At 39.4% G+C, this 20,907-nt stretch overlaps 2 protein-coding genes across 2 annotated transcripts in view; both read left to right on the top strand.

Moving 5' to 3' along the window:
- The window catches only part of LOC115360825 (alpha-1,3-mannosyl-glycoprotein 4-beta-N-acetylglucosaminyltransferase C-like), a 32,561-nt gene extending 27,965 nt beyond the window's left edge, over positions 1-4,596 (top strand). The window contains 4 exon segments of the mRNA XM_030053974.1: positions 1,924-2,066; positions 2,192-2,311; positions 2,313-2,340; positions 3,266-4,596. Coding sequence (XP_029909834.1) covers positions 1,938-2,066; positions 2,192-2,311; positions 2,313-2,340; positions 3,266-4,422 — 1,434 coding nt within the window. The 5' untranslated portion in view covers positions 1,924-1,937 and the 3' untranslated portion in view covers positions 4,423-4,596.
- Positions 4,597-8,438: 3,842 nt separating this feature from the next.
- Positions 8,439-20,779, top strand: rnf141 (ring finger protein 141). Its single transcript, XM_030053973.1, has 6 exons — positions 8,439-8,566; positions 10,931-11,131; positions 15,588-15,696; positions 16,720-16,901; positions 17,956-18,063; positions 18,204-20,779. The coding sequence occupies exons 2-6, from the start codon at positions 10,995-10,997 to the stop codon at positions 18,352-18,354; spliced, it is 687 nt and encodes a 228-aa protein (XP_029909833.1). The 5' UTR covers positions 8,439-8,566; positions 10,931-10,994; the 3' UTR covers positions 18,355-20,779.
- The last annotated feature ends 128 nt before the right edge of the window (positions 20,780-20,907 follow it).

Below are 20,907 nucleotides of genomic sequence, written 5' to 3'. Positions count from 1 at the left end.
TGTTTGTTTGAATATCTACAACCAAATTAACTTCATATTACCACCAACAAACTATACCCATGTGTTAGACAGATTAAAATTCATACGGAGACCTGTCATAATTCCATTTTCCTGAGGAGTTTCTCTTGATAAAACATCACAGATTAGTGGACAGCACAATCTCCTCTCGTCTCAATCCTAGAGAGACTGTTTTGAATGTTTACTAGTGAAGATAAGCCTTCTTTGGGCATGGAACTGGACAAATTTTAATGTTGAAATTCATTGGTATTCCGCTCTACCTGTCATTATTTTACTGGCTCTAATCTGAAATGACTTTAGTCATAGAAATGAGGTTCTATGCATACATACCAATAATACGCTGAAAAAAAAATAGGCAGAGAGCACTTTAAACCAAAGCAAACAGACTCAACAAATGGTGCTTATTTATTCATAGGCATACCTTCATTTCCATATAAATGTACGTGACCTATGGGAGGCTTGTTTGTTGTTTAGATTCACTCTCAGAGAAAGCAAACAAAAACCTGATGAATTTTAAGCAATCTTTTCTCTTGTACAGAAAGCATACATGCTTTATACATCCCCTTGTTAGACCGTCTTTCATCGTCGCCTTATCTGATTTCTCAGGCGGCTTTTTCAAATAATTGCACGAGTGTGTGTATGTGTGTGTGTTCATGTGCTAGCGCATGCATGTGCTTGTGTGAATGCGCTTCGAGAGGACTTTGATAATGTTGCCTCGCAGCTGTCATTGTGTTTCCACTTACTCTTGCCGCTGCCTCTCTCTCAGGTCCCTCGATGTAGCTTTTGCGTGACAGAAACACAAAATGGCTTACTTCTGTGGCAGATGGCAGATGGTTTTCTTCAGAGATGGAACTCAAGCAATGAATACCACAGCAACCCTGACTTGATTTGGGTGCCATAAGTTGTTCATTGAATTATTTGGGCGTAGTGGCACACAAGTCAGTGCTGTAATTGTCTCCTTCTCACCAGGGGGCCCTTGGTGTCTCATGCTGAGGAGTGCATTATTTTATTTTTTATTTTTTTGTGTGTGTGTTACGCAACACTTCAGTTTTCGGGAGTGCGTCCTGGGATCAGTCATTTTAGATGAGGAGCCAAGTAGGACAGAGCATACATAGTGAGCAGGGTAAATCTTTTTAGTTAAAAGACTGTCAACACTATGAGTAAACATCACGCTGAATTTCGCTGCGAGTGTTTGGTCGCTATGAGAAGAGCTGACGCTGACGTTTATTGACTTTTACAAGATCATCTGGCTTGTCTTTTGCCCCTCTTGTTTTTGCCATCAATAACCAAAGTGACCTATTTTTAGCATCTGGTTTGCTTAATCCGTTGATAAGCCCCTCATATCTGTTTCAATTCTATTTATTTGGCCTATCAGTGAGGCTCAGTACCTTATCTTAGCCCAATTATGGTGAAGCTCTGAGAGCGATGTTCAGTATCCTGCTCTGTGAAGCTGCTCAGATAAGTGAGCCAATCCTCTCACTTGATGTGTAGGGCTTTTTCTACCATTTATGATGTACAGTATCTCTGATTATCAGAGTAATTAATGAAGCCTTTGTGGTTCGCTCCACTCGCAGAAGCCTTCCACAAATCTTTTTTTCAAGACTATTTCTTGGCCATTTCTGCTTTATTAGAGAGTAACAGTGGAGAGCGAGGGGATGACACGCAGCAAAGGGTCTGGGCCGGATCCAAACCCAGGCCACCGTGCTGTGGCTTAGCCTTAGTATTTCACGGTACGCGCTCTACACAGCGAGCCACCGGGGCGACCACCGTCCACACATCTTTAATGCCAGTGTGGAACCCAAATGTGAATAAGGGCCCAAATAAAAAAGGCATGGTTAACACTCATGTCTTTATTTGCTGAAAACAGCTGTGAGTGACTCTGCTGTATCTGCTGTTTTTCCACAGTGAGAGACGTGATCATGAGGCTGATGTGGAAGTCCGTGGACAAGATGAGGTGTTTCCGGAAACGTTCCATGTTTCCTTTCCTTGGCTTCCTCATTACCTTCCTCCTCTTCTTCAACCTGTACATGGACGACAGATATGTGCTGGTGCGTTTAAGAGTTTAAGAGCAAAAGATCTTTCTTAAGCCCTTTGGATGCCAGTGTTCCAGTTCAGTATTTTACTGCTGTTGTGTGTGTACATACCCTCTTACATATTGTTTTGCTCTTTTTAGGAGGCTGAAAAAAGACAACTAGGAGAGACACTGATACATCCCGCAAACTCTGAAAGATACGTCCACACATTCAGAGATATCTCCAATTTCTCCGGTACCATTAATGTGACGTATCGCTACCCTCGCTGGAATCCCTTTGCCACGCAAAAGTAGGTATCCTCAGTAGCACACAAACTTCAAAACTCTCATGTATATGTATATATGTATATGTGAGTTATATGAGAGCTGGAGCTTCAGTGAAGATGGCAAGTTGTTCTGTTTTTGAATTAGATTTTTTTTTTCTTTTTTCTTCATTTTTGTTTTATTTCAAATTTCAAAATTTATTTCAAAATTTCAATTATTATTTCTTGCTTGTAAAGAGTGACATGGGAGAGGGCGCCCCCTAGTTAGTTTTTGAGATCTGAACATATCTGACTAACATGGGTGGGAGTAACTAAGTGCAGTTATTCCATTTATTATAGCTTGAGTAGTTATGCACTTTGAGTAGTTGTGCACTTTTTAGAATTTTTTTTTTGAGTCAGTAATTTTACTTTACATTCATTTACTGTACATTTTGCCTTGCTACATTTGAAATCACATCCATTACAAAGTACAAATTTTGTGCCTTTCTGTATATCAGAAACTGGACCATCATGAACTGGAGCCATAAAGTGTGAGGCCATTCACAGTGCAAAGTCTGTAAATAAAGAGGAGAGAAATCTGGCCTTACTTTGTGCATTTTATTGTGTAATTTTTTTCACTTAAAAGAAGCAAGTTGTAAAAACGGCCCAATCTCCAGTTATAAATGCATGGAAGAGATCACAAGTAACAATGTTCTCTTTTTTAATTAAATCAGTTAATTAAATTTGAGGGCATTTTAAATTGAAAATATACTTATTTTTACCAAAGCTTTTTTTACCGCAGTAATTTTTACCTATACATAGGAAGGTTTTCAGCAAGGTAACAGTACTGCTATTTGAGCAGGATGTTCTTGTACTCTTTCCACCCCTGCTGATTTCTGACAGCACAAATGTTTCAAGGTTGTTCCACCCCGAAGTGTTGGATCTTACCAACGGTGTGTGTTTCTTTTCACAGAGTATCTCACCATTGGGTTGTCATCTGTCAAAAGGAAAAAAGGGAATTACCTCCTGGAGACCATCAAATCTATCTTCGATCAGTCCAGCTACGAGGAACTGAAAGAGATTGTGGTCGTGGTCCACCTGGCAGACTTTGACCTGGCTTGGTGTGAGAACCTGGTGCAGGACATCACCAGGAAGTTTGCTCATCACATCATAGCCGGACGCCTGCTGGTGATCCACGCTCCAGAGGAGTACTATCCATCTCTGGACGGCCTGAAAAGGAACTACAACGACCCAGAGGACAGGGTCCGTTTCCGCTCCAAGCAGAACGTGGACTACGCTTTCCTCCTCAATTTCTGCACCAACCTCTCACATTTCTACATGATGCTAGAAGATGACGTGCGCTGCTCGAGGAATTTCCTGACAGCGCTGAAGAAGGTGATCACCTCCAGAGAAGGGTCCTACTGGGTGATGCTGGAGTTCTCCAAGCTGGGCTACATCGGGAAGCTGTACCACTCCAGAGACCTGCCGCGCCTGGCTCATTTCCTCCTCATGTTCTACCAGGAAATGCCCTGCGACTGGCTCCTCATTCACTTCAGAGGTCTGCTGGCCCAGAAGGACGTGATCCGCTTCAAGCCCTCGCTCTTCCAGCACATGGGCTACTACTCCTCATACAAAGGAGCCGAGAACAAGCTAAAGGACGACGACTTCGAGGAAGACTCCATCGACATTCCCGACAACCCTCCTGCCAGCCTTTACACAAACATCAACGTGTTTGAAAACTATGACGCCACCAAGGCCTATAGCAGCGTAGATGAATATTTCTGGGGGAAGCCTCCTTCCACAGGAGATTTCTTCATCATCGTCTTTAATAAATCAACTAAAATCAGTAAAATCAAGATTGCGACAGGTTCTGATGACCGGCAGAATGACATTCTTCACCACGGAGCTCTGGAAGTGGGGCAAAAGTTGGTGGAAACTAAGCAGGGAAGGCAATGTACTTCCTTTATCACATTAGGAGAGTTTAAAGGTGGCAACATTGAGGTTAACAATGTGGACCACAAGATCGGCTTTGACATTGAGTGTGTACGAATAGTAGTTACTGCCAGTCAGAGTGAATGGCTTATCATAAGAACTATCAGTTTATGGACTACACAGCCAGTGAGTCAATGAATAAAGTAGGCAAACAGACTTTTTTCTTTATTTTTCTTTCTTTTTTTTATGCAATGTATATGTTTTTAATTTTGGGTGCACTTAAGTTCATTTTGGACTATTGCCGTGAGGATCCATTAACTGAATTTGAAACAATTCATATTTTCTTGGATTGTTCAGAGATTTGTGTTTTCAGTGTGACTTCTGATCATGATCGATCGATATGGAGCCTTTATACTTATGTTCTTTTTCCTACATCAAGAACAAAAAATCTGTACATAAAATTTCTTGTTCATACTTTCTCGCTATCTGTGTTTTCTTTTCTTAGTTAGAGGATAATTGCACACAATTCCCACTTTAAAACACTTCAACATTTGAGTGAAAGTGCTACTTGCCTGCCATTTGTGTTTTTCTCAGCTCAGGCAGACAGATCTAGATATTATCAGAGAGTCAGATGAAACTAAGGTTACTGCCATCAGCACAATGTTTCTAGATCTGAAAACAAATGCAGATAGATTTAGTGCTTAACTATACAACAGTTTGCTTCATGTTGATGCTCTGATAGTAGAGCCAAAATAAATATAGTTAAACTGCTCATTGTTTATTCTGTGTGACGAAAAATCAAAGATGAAAAGATTTACTATCAGCAGTTCTGGATGATTACAATGACTTTGGGCTACAACAACGTCAAAAGTTACAAGTATCTGAAGTCAAACCGAACTAGTTTATTTTAAGATGACAATGTGAAAAGACTGAACATCCCCCACCTTTTGTCTAAAAGGGTAAAAGAATGAGAACATACTGTCAAAAATACATTTGAAACATTTAATTAAGCATTGAGTATGATATATTTTTGTTATAGCAAAGAGAGAGAGAGAAAGAGAGGGAAAAAGACATCTGATTATTCATTTCCAGTGCAAATCAACAAAGAATGATGTGCATATGCGTGTATGTATGTGTGTATGTATACAGATATACATGTATATGTGTAGGTAATTGTGTGTGTGTGTGTGTGTGTGTGTGTGTGTGTGTGTGTGTGCGTGTGTGTGTTTATACAGTTCACTTGTAATTTCAACTACAGCTGATTTCAGTATGACATGTTATGAAGTGTTCTTTGCTGCCACCTGCTGGTCATTTTAAATAATGACACCGTCTTCAGCCCTTTTGCAGCTGATAAACTGTCAGATAATTTAATATTTTGTTAAAATGCAGGAAAATGTCCTTTTTAGTGGACTGAGAACACTCTAAAAACCTAGTTATGTATAAACTGTCAGATTTTTCTGACAGTTTTCTGCTGATTATTATATTACTTCATATTATTATTATATTACTTAATATAATAATAATAATATTATATATTATATTATTATATATATTTTTATATTATATAATATTAATATTAATAATATTATTATATGATTAATAATATTATTATATATTAATAATATTATTATATGACTTCATAGGAATTGTAATCACAGATGGTTGTAACACATTTTAATTGATGATGTAATAATAATAGTAATGTGTAATACTGCAATATAATAAAAATTGGAAGTTATTACATTATTATTATGACATCATCACATATGTTACAATAATAGAGTAACAATCGACAGTTAATGTAATAATGAGGTTATTAAATTATCTGATAATGGATTACTTTAACAAGTTTTATTTCATTTTCAGTGTAAAAGCACTGACATTTTGACAAGACATGCTTAGTGTTTATATATTCTTCCTGCAATGGCAACCTGTCCAGTGTGTCTCCCTGCCTTCTGCCTGGTGCATGCTGGGATAGGCTCCAGCTTTTTATGATCCTGAATTTGAATAAGCAGGTATAGAAAGAAGACAGACAACTGTAAGAGGTAACAAGTATTATGTTATTGTGGGCTTCTGAATTCATCCTGCTGGACCTTTTTACCCTCTTGGGGGCTAGGCCTACTGCTCCTTCAGACTGTGTCCATGTCTCTTCAGGTTTGAGGGCATTGCAGGTGCCGTTCATGCAAGCAGGGATTATAATTTCCTCTCTGGGTGAGTCCTTCATATACTGTGCTTCCTGTGCTTGCCAACAGAACAGATGGCCTGGCTGCCGGTAGAGCCAAACCAAAAGTGAGCTTGTGGAAAAAAAATAGATTTTCTACCAGAGGAGAGTTGAACCAAGTTCTCCAAGTCTGTTAAAACTACACTTTGTTATGATTTGGGTTTTGGTCTGCAGAACTAAATGGCCTCCATTCTCTGTTGGAGAATGGCCTCCTTTTCACATGCATCTTCTCCTCTCCCACTTGCTTCTTTGTTCAGTTAAAAAAAAAAAAAAAACTCTGATCTCCCCCTTTTTCACAAACATGCAACATCAGATCAACATCCTAATACTTATTCTGCTCCAATGCACATTTCATTGTTTCTTCCTCTCTCCTCTTGTGGCTTGTCTCAGTGCTCCAGTTTATTCTCTGATCTCTTCCCCCTCAATTGTATTTCCTTCTCCAGTCTTTCCCAGGGTGGCCCTTTGTAAATGATTTCTGCTCTCCCTTTTACTAATCCAATGCAATTCCCCTCATCCTATTTCTCCATTTGTCACATTCTATACTTCCTCTTGCTTGTTACTGCTGTACATCTCTCCTTCTGTGCATCCCGCCTGTCCTCCTGCAGCCGTGTGTAATCCACTCCAATCTCCATCATCCCTCCCAGTGGCAAACCACTACCTATACAAATCAAAACCAGTGTTTTCTGAAAAGCATTGATTTAGGCCATGGTGTCCTCCAGCAGATGACATACACTACTCACAAAAAGTTAGGGATATTCGGCTTTTGGGTGAAATTTCAGGATGAACTTAAAATGCATTATAACCTTTACAGGTGAACTTAATGTGACCCTCTGTAAACTTTTGAATGCACATGTCCAACTGTTCAATGTTTCAGTACTTTTTGCACAAGTTGCTGTTCTCTAACAAGGAGTTTAACGGCAAAATTCACATCAGGTGTTTGATACTCCAGCTCATCGAGGTCGTATCATTAGGGAACGGCTGGTGGACACTGGGGTACCTCAAATGGAGCGGCCTGCACTTTCTCAGACCTGCATCCCATAGAAAACCTATGGGATCAGCTGAGTCGCCGTGTAGAGGCTCGGAGCTCTGTACCCCAGAACCTCAATGTCCTGAGGGCCGCCCTTCAAGAAGAGTGGGATGCCATGCCTCAGCAGACAATAAGTCGACTTGTGAACAGCATGAGACGTCGTTGTCAAGCTGTAATTGATGCTCAAGGGCACATGACAAGTTATTGACACTGACATTTTTTGTTGTGGTATATCCACCACTGTTGTCGGCTTTTGTTTCAAGAAATTGTTTGAGATGAGGAAATCACCAGTGTATGCTTCTACTTAAATGCCCTACTTTCATGATATATCACTGTAGCGTGAACTTTTTATATTTTCCATAAATTTCACCCAAAAGCCAAATATCCCTAACTTTTTGTGAGTAGTGTATGTGGCTTGAATCGATTTGATACCACCTAGTGCTGATGCATAATATTTTTATGTCAACCTAAAAGGGGATTAATAGGTGATACTCTATTCTGTGAATAATAGGGTGGATAATCTGGGGTGTCCTAAGGACTCATCGCTCCAAGTTTGTGCCCAGGACTTTTACAACATCATCTCTCTTTCTTTCCCAGCAATTTCTATCTTTTACACTACACTTTCAACTGTCTTGTAAAGATAAAACATTGAAAAGTATAGTAATTAAAAATAAAATCAAAGGTCTGACTGGCTGGTCTGAGTTCAAGTTGCCCTCATCTGCATGAACCTGTGTCATTTCTATCAAGTCTACTTGTCTCACAGAGCAAAAGAGATGCAGCCCACTGAGCCAAACAAGATCCCAGAAATGGAATTTAATGCTGCAGAGAGTCCAGATTTGAGCACTGGGTGACAATTTCTCCAACTGGAAAATATACAAAAACAAAACACAGCATTTAATACTAGAATACCTCGATTCACCGGGATAAAAAGAAAACACGAATGCCATCAGGTTGGTTAGTTGGTCATCAAACGTCATCGTCATCAAACTGCGACAGTGTTTTCTTTTTTTTCCTCTCAAAACAAACAGCAACAAAGCTAGCTGCGAAGTTTAGACGCAACTCCCACCAGCTATGTTGACTGACTGCGCTGCTGGGTAAGGAGAAAACCTTCATCACCTTTGCGATAGTGGGCTGCTTTTCTCGGCGGCTCTTCATCCAGCCGCCGCAGTTTGTCCGGTTGGTTAAAGCTGCTTGTCCGTGAAGGCTGTCGGCGAACCGCGGCGATACGACGGGCTGGCTAGCACTAGCTAAGCTATATGGTCATTGACGCTCGGCAGTTGGTTTATGTGAACTTTGATGTGCCAGTACATTTTAAAACACGGCATTTAAAATCAGTTCAAGATAAGGGTGTTAGTGGCGTTAATTTCAGTGACTAACGTCTGTCAAACACCCAGCGTTAGCGCTTGGCTAATGAGCAGTCAGCTAGCTGTCAGTTAGGTTACATAATGCTAATCAATACCGTTAGATTAAACCTTATGGATGATTATATTATATAGAGGCAGCAGTTTATGATGAGTTTCATCACAGCCGTGGAGACCAAATTCAACTCAGGGCCTCTCTCTTAGGCGTTCAGTTAAATCCTTATAATCTCATCTCATTATACCGGTTATGTTAGATAGTGTAATCTCATTTTATACCATATTTATCATATATTCTAACTCTGACATGCATGTATTTCAGTGTTACGTTGACGTGCTCTCACTGTCACTCATGAGTTTAATTCACAGGCATGTTTTCACTTTCACCTTAAAGAAAAAAAAAAAACTTTCACTTTCTCACATGAGCATGAATTGGATATACCGATCTAATAATAAAAGTACTTATGCAACCCATATATAGAACTAAATAGTTGTAAATTAATATTTTTGCATGGGCGCCACCATGTCACCTGATCAGCTGATTTACTTGCATTGACAAAGGAAATTCATTCTTACTCAGGAAGTCGTTTTGCAAGCGGCGCTTCACTATCTGCAGCTGCACGGTTGCACAAGAGGGCATTATCTTTACTGTCACACTCCTCTGTGTCTTTCTCTTTGTTTTGCAAGTGCACTTTTTTGCACTGAGGAGTGATGAAAATGACATTAGACAATTAGAACTGCTAAAAAAGGAATAAAATAGTGTAATAGTGTCCTGGAAGGCATTGAGGGAATGTAAAGTGATGCATCAAACATTTTTGCTCTTTGGAGTGGTTGTATAGAGATTCATGATCACACCCAAATCATCCCAAAGTGTCTCCATCCATCTAAAGATTAGCTGAAGATTCGTCAAAGTCAGTACACTAGAGTCTTTGTATGGACTTTATGATTTTTTGCTGACTTGCATGTGAAACCAGGCACAGATCCAAGGTTGAGAGCAGTGACGCCTCAGCACCTCCAGCTGTCTCGTCTGGCATTCAGAACACACCTTCAGACAATCAGAGGAGCAGAGCGCTGCTTTGGCCTCTTTTTGAGTTAAACTTGCATTGCTGCATACTTAGGGATAAGCCTCCCAACAGATGCAGACAGAGCAGCGATTGTTTCAGGCAACGCTAATATATTATTTGATACTCTGACTGCATGCTGTAGGTTTTGTCTTTGCGGTTTGTGGTCTCTGTTTCAGCTTCAATAAACTGCCCTCCATTTCCATTAAACTCTTTTGAGTTCCACTGTACTTTCTTTCACATACTCCATCACCTCACAAACAAATATAAAGATATATTCATGTGAGAATTCTTAAAAAAATGCATGTATGTGAAAATGAAAACATGAAAATGCAGAGGCACAAAATTAGGAAATGCATCACTTGAGTGCCACTGCTATTTTTGTTGTATTTCTATACAATGATAATAACGGCTACTCTGATTCGGATTAATTTTGGCCTACATGGTCGCTCTTGGTGTGTCAGGTGGTCAGCTACAGTCCATTGACTATGGATGGCCCAATACCAGGATTTAGTTAGCTGACATCTCTCAGGACCCGATTCAACAAATTATATAAAAAGTCACAGGAACTTTGTGCTTGAAGTCTTTAAACACACAGGCGACACTGGAATAAGAGCTCTGAGTTACAAGTGAAACACTGACCTGTAGCCTAAACAGAAAACAAGGCAGTCCCAGAAAATACTCATTTCATATTTGAAGAACTTGAATGTCCTGCAGCAACAGTAAATACAGTGGTATGATTATTTGCTCTCATTATGATGTACTACAGTGTAAGCATGGCTTTAAGTGTTTCAGTATAGAAATATATTGACATTACATTAGAATAAGTACACTGAGTTACAGAATACTACAGAAACCAAAAACACTTTTATTTGTTATATTTCTCGTGCTTTTGTGTGACATCCCCACCATTGACTCTGTGTTTTTTTTTTTACTTACATCTGATAATTCACTGCAAGAGAGGCGTTAGCCTTCATGCTAAGCAGTTGCTCCAGCCATTATTGTTATTGTCTTGTGACAGTTCATTATTTCCCACCAGACTCCCCAGCACTGAATGAGGTGTGGTCTTCTGCTAGTGCTGTCGTGCAAGTGCTGCAGCCGGGATGGGCCAGCAGATCTCAGGCCAGGCGGTTATGACACGTCTGCCTGAGAAGCTGGTGAAACACGCCGGACTGGTCCGGGACAGCGGCTACCTCACCTACGAGGAGTTTCTGGCAAGGGTGGCCGAACTGAACGACGTGTAAGTCTGACACAGTCTGTGCAGTCGTGCAAACATCTGTTCACCATGCTCATGTGGTTGAGGTTATTTAGTCCAGCTACTATGCTCAAGGGGAGGAAAAGCTGGAGAAAAAAGCCAAGTAATGTGTGGAGTAACATTTAAATGGTTAACTTGTGAGGACAAATATCATTTTTGGAATTTGAGTTATTTAACAGCTGAGCATCATGGAATTTTTTGGCCCTGGTGTTCACTATTCTGGTTAAAAGCTAAATTCTGGAGAGAGCTGCAGTCGTCTTTCACAGTCTAGGATTTGACTCGGTCTATTCCCCAAACATTAGGCCCCTGCTTCAGCTGATTTAAATTTAGCCTCGCTCTCAGAGATAAAAACTGGGAGGCAGAATAATGTGGTGGAAGTGGGGTGTTATCACTCAGCTGTGACAAGAAAAGCTCAGAATAATTGAATGGAGTGGTCATGCTGCTTGTCTGGAGGGTAGATGTACTTTGTACAAGCAGGATAAGAATTTCGACATAGATACATGCTGTCACGCTGTGCCTGTTTTCTTGTTGTTGTTGTTGTTGTTGTTGTTGTTGTTGTTGTTGTTTTTGATCAGGCAAAAAATAACAGTAGCCTATTGTTTGGTGTGCAGGAAATATCTTTGAGTGACATCACATCATGTTAAGGTATTTCTGGCACAGCAGTAGTTGAGCAGTAGTAAATGTCAGGTTTTGGTGTCAGAATTTCTGGAATCACCATGTTGCACTGATGTTCAACATCATCCAGGCAGGAACACACCGAGGTAGAGGCAGAGACTGCAGTTTCTCCACCAATGGTCGACCAGAATGCAATGCTGGCACAAGACGTGTTGCTTGTTGAGTCGAGCTGGAAAAACTGTCACTCACGTATTGCAGTCATTATTTTGCTGTCCTCCTGTAACCTCCTGTGCCTCTGCTGTGCAGGTTGCTGAAAGTATTTCTGGGCAATACATGAAGCCACTGCCTGATGTAGAGGCACATGAGGCAGGCTCAAAGAAAAGTGGGCGCACCAGTCTGAGCCACTGTTGAATAGAAAATTTGAACAAAGGTTCCAGAAAATACTAAAATATGATGAAGGACCTTTTATTTGTCAAGTACATAAATCAAAATGTAGCAAGAGAGAGGCCTCTCCATGTGGTCATTTCATAAAAAGTATTTGTTCATGTAATTCAGTGAAAATGTGTTATATCATGCTATATATCATTATCAGGATATGAAATTACCTATACCAGGATATGAGATTTAGGTCATATGGCACAGCCCTAATCTGAGGTTATTGTTTCTTTCTTTGAGCCTTGTGACTTTGTAACATCAACTATGGTTGCACCAACCAATAAGCCGCTCACTATAACCAGACGAGAAATGTTCTAAAGCGCTCATAATTTCACCTTCCTAATAATAATAATAATAATAATAATAATAATAACAATAACAACAACAACAACAACAATGATAGTAATAATAATAATAATAATAATAATAATAATAATGGTGATAATGATGATGACGATGATGGTGATGATGTTAAAAAGTTTCAGTCACCAGATCAGTGATGTGGCTGAACAAATGCCAGAAAACCTGAGCTACTATTTGGAGGCCGTTAGTAGTGTCAGCATGTCACCCATCTGGCATTGACACTTCTGTTTGAATTTCACGGCGTGTGATCACTGATTAGAACCAGTTTAATTTATTGGACAGAGATCCAGCCCGCTGCTGAAAGATTTTATGCACTACTAGTGGAAGCATGTGGATACAGCAGCTATAAGAACAATACAGTGCTGTGTAGAAATTTGATTTATTATTTTACTTTATATGCCATAGTTAGTCAAAACTGTGTGTAAATGAAAATAAATGGTTCAAAAGCATTCACATAACGAATTGAAAAGAAGCGAACTCAGAGTACCTGACAAAAATCGATTGACATAATTAATGCTGAAGCACTGGACGATCGCTGAGAAGATGTGCACTGCTCTGACAGCCTCTGCATCATGTTTTTCACTGAGTGCTGTGAGGTCAGGTGTGGCAGGAAATCTGTTGGGCTGCTTTACGGGGCACAAAGGAAGATGTAGATGATGAGAAAACAAGCTGTGAGGTGAGGAGAGGAGCTCAGTTAGTTGATCAGAGACAGCAGACCTCAGTCAGGCACAAGACACAAAAAGAGTCAGCAGGTCAGCCACTGGGGTTTAATGAGGCAAATGTGCACGCATCTCTCCCATGAAAGACAATTTGTGGTTGTCCTGACTGCGATATATATATATTTATATATAGGTTATATGTATATATATATATACACTGTGGGTTTGTTATGTGTTTAATGTGTTGATATGACGATTGCAGACATGAACACGAGCAGTTGATTGACTCATCTGCTTGCACGACAGAATAGATTGTTACGTTGTCTTGATAAGATAATTTCTGTTGCATCCATGCAGCATGCGTGTACGCTCTACAGAATAGCTGACGATTTCCCCTCAAGGATCAATAAAGTATTTCTGATTCTGATTCTGATCTGTCAGCATTGTGGGATCTGTTCATGTCCAAGGTATGCATGATTAAACTCCATGCTGAATTTTAATACCCTCTGCAGACCTTTTCATGGCACAAATCAGGTAATACAAAACTTTATTCCGGTTCCACTTAATAACTACGTTTCAGCTTTACATTCGATCAGCTGGTCTGAATGGAGGCTGTTGCTGGCTCTTATGCTTCTTGCTCTGAAAAAAAAAAACAAAAAACAAACCTTTAGTTGTGTTTTTGAATGGTTTAGCTTTATTTTCTTTTTGAAACTGAGCTTGACGTTTCTTGTTCTTACAGTGATCCAAAGAAACAGGATTGATTTATTAGATATGTAGTGATGTCTCCTAACATGTGCAAAATCGTTTCAAGTGAGCAGATTGATCCAGCATTCCTCAATTTGTTTCAGCTCTCATTTTGAGGAGCATTTTAATTACTATTTTGATTTTCCAGCAGAAGAGGTACTCTTGGTCATATTATGTAGACAGGTCACAGAAGAAGACACTGGAGTAGAGCTGCAACAATTAGTCGAGTAATCAATTAGTTGCCAATTGTTAAATAAACCATTGTCATTTTTAAGAAAATTTCCAAATTTTCTGTTTTTAGCTTCTTAAATGTGAATATTTTCAGGTTTCTTTAGTCCTCTATGACAGTAAACTAAATGTCTTTGGGTTGGGGACTGTTGGATGAGACAAAAAAGACTTCGGAGGACGTCACTTTGGGCAACATTTTTCACCATTTTATGGACCAAATAATTAATTGAGAAATTGAGAAAGTCAAGTCAAAGTATTTATTCTCATGTCCACAGAAAGAAACAAGTTCCCTGCCCAATGAAATTCTTACTTTGCCGCCCACAATGAATGCCAGTTGTACAATAAGAATAATAGTAAAAAATAAAAAAAAATACAATAATAATAGTAGACAAAAATACAATATACACAAAATAAAAATTATGCAGAAGATCATGACAATTGTATGTACAAAAATATGTACAAATGTACATACATATGTGCAACAAAATAATCAATGGATTAATCTATAATGAAAATAATAGTTGAGGCTTTACACTTCAACATTTGATTGACTTGACTTGGTTAATTATGCTATTTTATTGGGTCCAAGCTATTTGCTCACATGCAATAAAATAGACATGGATGAGCTTATCATCCAAATTCTGAGCACTGACCCTACCCCCAAATTTCACCAAAAGAGAAATATGGAAGGATAATGCTGGCTACAGTGAATGCAGAGTCAGTTTCCCTCTTTCCCATTAAAAAAAAAAAAAAATCAGTTTTTTTCATAATTTGTTATCAGTTATCAACAGTTGTCACAGAGTTGTTGTCCGACATATGTGTGCGATTCACCTTCATTCAAGTCTAAACAATGTCAAAAGTGCCATGTTTGTCAAACTCAGTGTAGTAAAATGATATGAGAGTCTATAAATTGTTACAAGTCCTTGGCTAATGAAGGATTTAAAAAACATTTCTATAAGGACAAAAATAATTCCTATCTATTTAAATTAATGTGTGTATTCTGAAACTTCGCATTGGACAAATTGGAGGAAAAGAGGTGTGACTGATATTATGCAAAAACATAAATACTGGAAGAAGTAAGTGTAAAAACCACTGTATAAACAGAGGAATGTCTGGCAAATATTAACTGGTGTCTCCGGTTTATTTATATTGTCAAGTCCCGCCCTTGACAGCAGTCACTGAAAAATGGACTGAACATTTACCATGGCTGAAATTATCCTTCAATTTTGAGAGGTCAAAATTGTTAAGTATTAAATGTCACACCTTGTAATGGGTTAGACATTCGCATGCGTTAGTGAGTGCACACACTCTGTACGTGTTGTGCTGTTTACTGCTTACTGATGAACTGTGTGGCTCACAGTGTTGAATCTGCTCTCTCCTGCGCTGCTCTCCGGCAGGACGGCCAAGCTCGCCGCTGGCCAGCAGAAGCACCTGCTGTTTGAGGTGCAGCCAGGCTCAGATGCCACAGCCCTGTGGAAGGTGGCTGTCAGGATCGTCTGCACCAAGGTGACGTCACTGATCCACAGCTGGCGAGGCATTCACACACACACACACACACACACGCACACGCACACATGCTAACCTGAGCATCTGCCCACTCTTTTATTTGGTGGCAAAGAAAGAGATAGTGTTCTCAAGCATATTGTTGGGTGTGTTTATGTCTTGGGTTAGATGGATTTTTCAGTTTGACAACCTTGAGGGTGAGAGGGTGTGTAATACAGTTCTAATACAACATTATATATAGTACACTTATATTCAGTTATTATAATACAAATATTGTTATTTGGTCCGGATGAAAACTGTTTCCTCATACATTATGCGTCATAGCTTTTTGCACACTGGTGGGACTGACTGTCATGCAGTAGGTAAACTTTTGTATTTTTTCGCCCCCACCCCTCAGCCTGAGTCCGCCACTGAACCAGCTGGTCATCTACTGCTGATATGATGGATATAATGCAGTGTGACTAATTATATATTTATTTTAGAACTGATTCATACAACACTGGTTTCCTGTGGGGAGCCCACAGCCTGAATCAAATCAAGGTTTTTTTTATTGGATTCTACTGTTTTTAGTGGTAGCAGTAGTAGTAGTACTGATAGAAGCAGTGTTATCATCAATTGCTGTCAATAATACCACAAAAAAAATATCTTCACACTTCCTTTCAGTGATTGGTTGTTTGATTCACCCCATACGGATTTTAACAAATGAGATTACAACCCCAAGACCAAATCTTTTCTCATACATTTAGTTGAGAGTGGACCCTGTGTGTGTAATGGTAATTTGTCAGAAGTACTAAGAAAAAAGTTTCCTGCACAAGCTTTCAAAGAAAATAACTATTTTCGGCATGAAAAGTTAATATTTAATGCAAAATGTAAAGCCTAAATGTTAATGCAGAATACTGACTGTCAGCTGATTCAGTCCAATAACCTTCATAGAACCCCTGTGCATCTATGATATACGTCTGTGACAAATGCCGTATTAACTAGTGTTGTTATTAATTGTGCGTCCGCCTGTTTTTTTCCCATCAGATCAACAAGGTGGACGGCATGGTGGAAGCGTCGCGCATCATGAATCTGTACCAGTTCATCCAGCTGTACCGTGACATCACCAGCCAGGCCGCAGAGGTGCTGGAGGCAGGGTGCGCCACCGAGGGGCCCTCAGCACCACTGCCGTCCACAGACTCCTGCCAGGCTAGCATGTGGATGGGCAGGTTAGTATATATAGAGTATATATATTATATAGAGAGCAATAGTCCAGTTCACACCTATAGGTTACCTTGTTGTCAGACTGCGTTCATGTGCTGTTGGGAATGTCTGACATTTGAGACGTCCAGGTTGGCTGCTGGACAGATTTACATCCACAAGGCATTTAGTCAGAAAATCAAACCTGGAAGACAAACAATAAGCCTAAATGAACCGTAAACTGTTACAGGGGCTGATCAGTGTTTGTGGAGGTTTGCCTTCTGCTTACAGCCATTTGTATTTCATATTCAAAAAGAACCATTTTAGTTATTCATTTATTTTTTTTTTTTTTTATCATAATTTACAACACATCCCACACTGGTTTTCCACTGTTTCTCGAGTTTTTCATCATCATTGGTTGTTTTATGTTTTTTTTAGGTGCTCTAACATATTCCACTGCTTTAGGTTATTCTCTCAATTGTTTTCTGATCCAAACCCTCTGTTTTTCTCACCCCGCAGGGACAGCAGTAGCAATTGCAGCAGAGTGCAGGGAAAGATCATTCACAAGTGCAAACCAATAGGATATCAGTTTGGGAAAGAAATACCATTTTATTTGACGGGACAGGGTGAATGAGAGGGGATGTTTAAAGATTTGTGAAAGTGTTACTGGTTGAAATTTTAATTCACACCCACGAGTGCAGGATGGTGTCACCATTTAAGATCCTCTGTTTTACAGGAAGTAGGGGTCATGTGGGGTCATTTAACACTGAAAAGCAAAAAAGTGCTCTGCTAATTATATTGGACATTTTTGGCCCTTTCATTTTTTATTTCAAAGACATTTTGTGAACCTTAAAGCACATTCTCACTTTAATTTCTCACCTTGGTGGGCAGTTAGCTACGTTAGCCAGTAAGACAAGTCCTGGCCTGCCAAGCCACCAAGTCTCCTGTGCCAGCGTCAGTATGAAGTGATCCATTCCAAAGTGAGATAATGGGTGAATGGGTGAGAATATTATTAAAGTGGCAATCTGTCAGTTCGGTAAAACGAAGCCCTCGGTATCCACTCCTGCCTGTGTTCCCGTGCAGGGTGAAGCAGCTGACTGACGAGGAGGAGTGTTGTATCTGCATGGATGGCAAGTCTGACCTTATTCTGCCCTGTGCACACAGCTTCTGTCAGAAGTGCATCGACAAATGGTGAGATAAACACACACGCACAAAATTGTCCCAAAGGAGAAATCTAATTGAACTCCCTTGTTACAAGAATACACACTGGCAAGTAACTGCATCCATTTTTTCTTCAGCTGTCTCTTGTGTTTTTTCTTTTTTTCTCATAGGAGCGGACAGAGTCGAAACTGTCCAATATGCCGCCTGCAAGTGACCGCTGCCAATGAATCGTGGGTAATGTCTGACGCCCCCACAGAAGACGACATAGCCAGCTACATCCTCAACTTGGCCGATGAGGCAGGCCACCCACACAGGCCTTAACACTCCACACACCGAGCCACTTTGACGACAGGAGAAATCAACCCAGATAATAAATAGACTTCACATGGTTCAACATTAAAAGAAATCTAGAAAAACAATCTAGAAACACACGAGAAACCGGCCCAGTTTCCGGTTTCGGTGTGTTTCTGGGTGCCAGGTTAGGAAACTGAAGCTTTGTCTCCATTTACGGCCTTGAACGCCGAAAATTCTTTGTCCACCTGTCATTGCAACCCATATAGAGTAGATGTGGTGCTATATGGGAACTGTATGTGTGGTAATAAATAGTTTCAGTGGAAATAACATATTTATAACATAAGCGATACTTTCCGGTTCAGCAAACAAAATAACTACAAGTCTACAGTTAATTGTCTGGTTGATTTAATGTGGGATAAGCTGTGATACAAGTTCAGTGTTGCCTCTCACATTACTGTGATGCTACAGAGGCAGAGACAGGGGAAGTGGACTGAGCTCAGCCCTCACTCTGAGAGGGCTGATCATTATAATTCACACGTATTAACATCCTTAGAGCAGATGTGCTAATCTAAGATCACCAAACATGCCACCTTTTGCCAGAGATCCTGGCCGAGCTGGAAGGCTGAAAGTGACATTATTTTTCCACTTAAAAGCTGTCATATAGTCAGTGTAATGTAATACTGCATGTTTATATCCCACATGACATGCCTTATGAGCCGTGTTATGTGCACCTGTTGTGAACTGACCTGATATTGCACCGATCCAGGTCATGACCTAAAATTGTAGCTATTAGTTTTTGGGGTGTACAGAACTAAATGGGTTTGCTTTTTTAGAATTCGCTTGGTGTGTCGTCGTCTTCACTGTTGGTTGTTTATATTCCCACCTCTTATTATTTTGACTTTTCTTTTAATTTTTTTTTTCTATATAATTTTATTTAAGATTTTTTTTTTTATCTGAGAGAACTGGAGACTTACTGTGGTTAAATTCTTCAAATGTATTTCAAACACTTGTCTGTTTGGTCATGCTTAATCATAGTTAAAATATAAAGTAGTTTGAAATATGAAGAATTTCTGTTTTTAAATAGGCAGCTTTATAGTTTCAAATTAACTTTGCTAGATTATTGGAATAGTTCACTCACCCAAATGAAAATGTTGTCATTATCTCAGCTCAGCCTCCTGTCAGTTGAAACACTGATGATAAATATTGTGATTATTTGGATAGATGGATTATGTGCTTTAGAATAATTTAACATTCTTTGTTTGTTTGTTTGTTTGTTTGTTTGTTTGTTTGTGGCCCTGGATTCACTCCACTGTTAGAGGAGGCCTCTAGTGAGCTGTGCTTTCTAACCTGCTGTGTGTTACATGGACATACAGACCTCACCAGTGTTTCCAGTGAAATGAGAATGAGCATATAACGGCCACATTTTCATTTTTGGATGAACTCTTCCTTTAAATTTGTAGAATTTGAAATCATGCACTAGTTTCAGTTTCAAGTATTTCAGGAAATGTGAAAATGTATTAACCTTAATTTTTATCATGATAATGCAAATTTCTATTTTACTGAAAAAGAATAACATTATTTAAGGTGGTGGTAACATGAAATATTAGCTATCTTTGCATTATCTATTATTAATGAATATTCAGTGACTTAAACATGTTTTGCACATGGTAGGCATTTGTCATCAATCTTAGTCATTGTCAGATTTTAACCTAAGTGTTAGACACTAACGACATATCAAGTATTATTAAATCTAAGCCTTTTAGTTTTAAACATCAGACATTTACTACTAAAACTTTGCTTTCTGTTCATGATAAGAGCCCGTACACGTGAAATTCAATTTTACTAAATGTAATTTTTGGTAGTTGATGCTGGCAGATCACCCTTTGGATCTTTGCTGTAGTTTTCACTGAGAGGATTGTAGCTTTGAAAAGGCAGCAGCGACCGCCAGTGGTGGGTCATTTTATCTGACACTGTAATCTCTTTTAGAGCAGCCGACACCCTGCACACCAAAACATGTGCAACAGTACAAGGGACATTCTGCACCAGATTAAACACGCTCGCTCCAGAGACGGAGGCCAGTCAAGTCTAGTGGTTTATCTACAAAAAAAGTTCTTCCTCTTCATCTTCAAATTGCTTTGTAAAGATTATTGAAAAGATCAAAAATTATATATTGTATGTAGCACCCATGACGATAGAAATTTATTGTACCATTTGATATGTCTCAGAAAATTGGAGAAAATGTTTTAATTTTCACAGAGGGGTTTTTTTTTTAAGCACACTTAATCAGGGCCCCTAACTGAGTACATAAACATAACTGCTGTGTAATATGATGTTGCAGCCTTAAGGCCCCAAGTCCCAATAGATAACAGCTCAAATGGAGGTGTAAAAGATTGAAACCTACCATTCTTCTTGTATTATCCTTAATAAAGAGATAATCACTTTTTGCACTTTAGCACTTTGTGTTTTGTCAAACTGAAATAAGGTTGATACTTGACAATGTCACATCACTTGGATTTAATTACAGACAGACTGCACAATTTCAATGGTCACATATATAAAAAAAAATTACTGGCTCACCAT

Source organism: Myripristis murdjan, chromosome 6, assembly GCF_902150065.1.
Source record: "Myripristis murdjan chromosome 6, fMyrMur1.1, whole genome shotgun sequence".
In the NCBI taxonomy this organism is placed as follows: Eukaryota; Metazoa; Chordata; class Actinopteri; order Holocentriformes; family Holocentridae; genus Myripristis; species Myripristis murdjan.
This window is presented reverse-complemented; position numbering and strand designations above follow the sequence as displayed.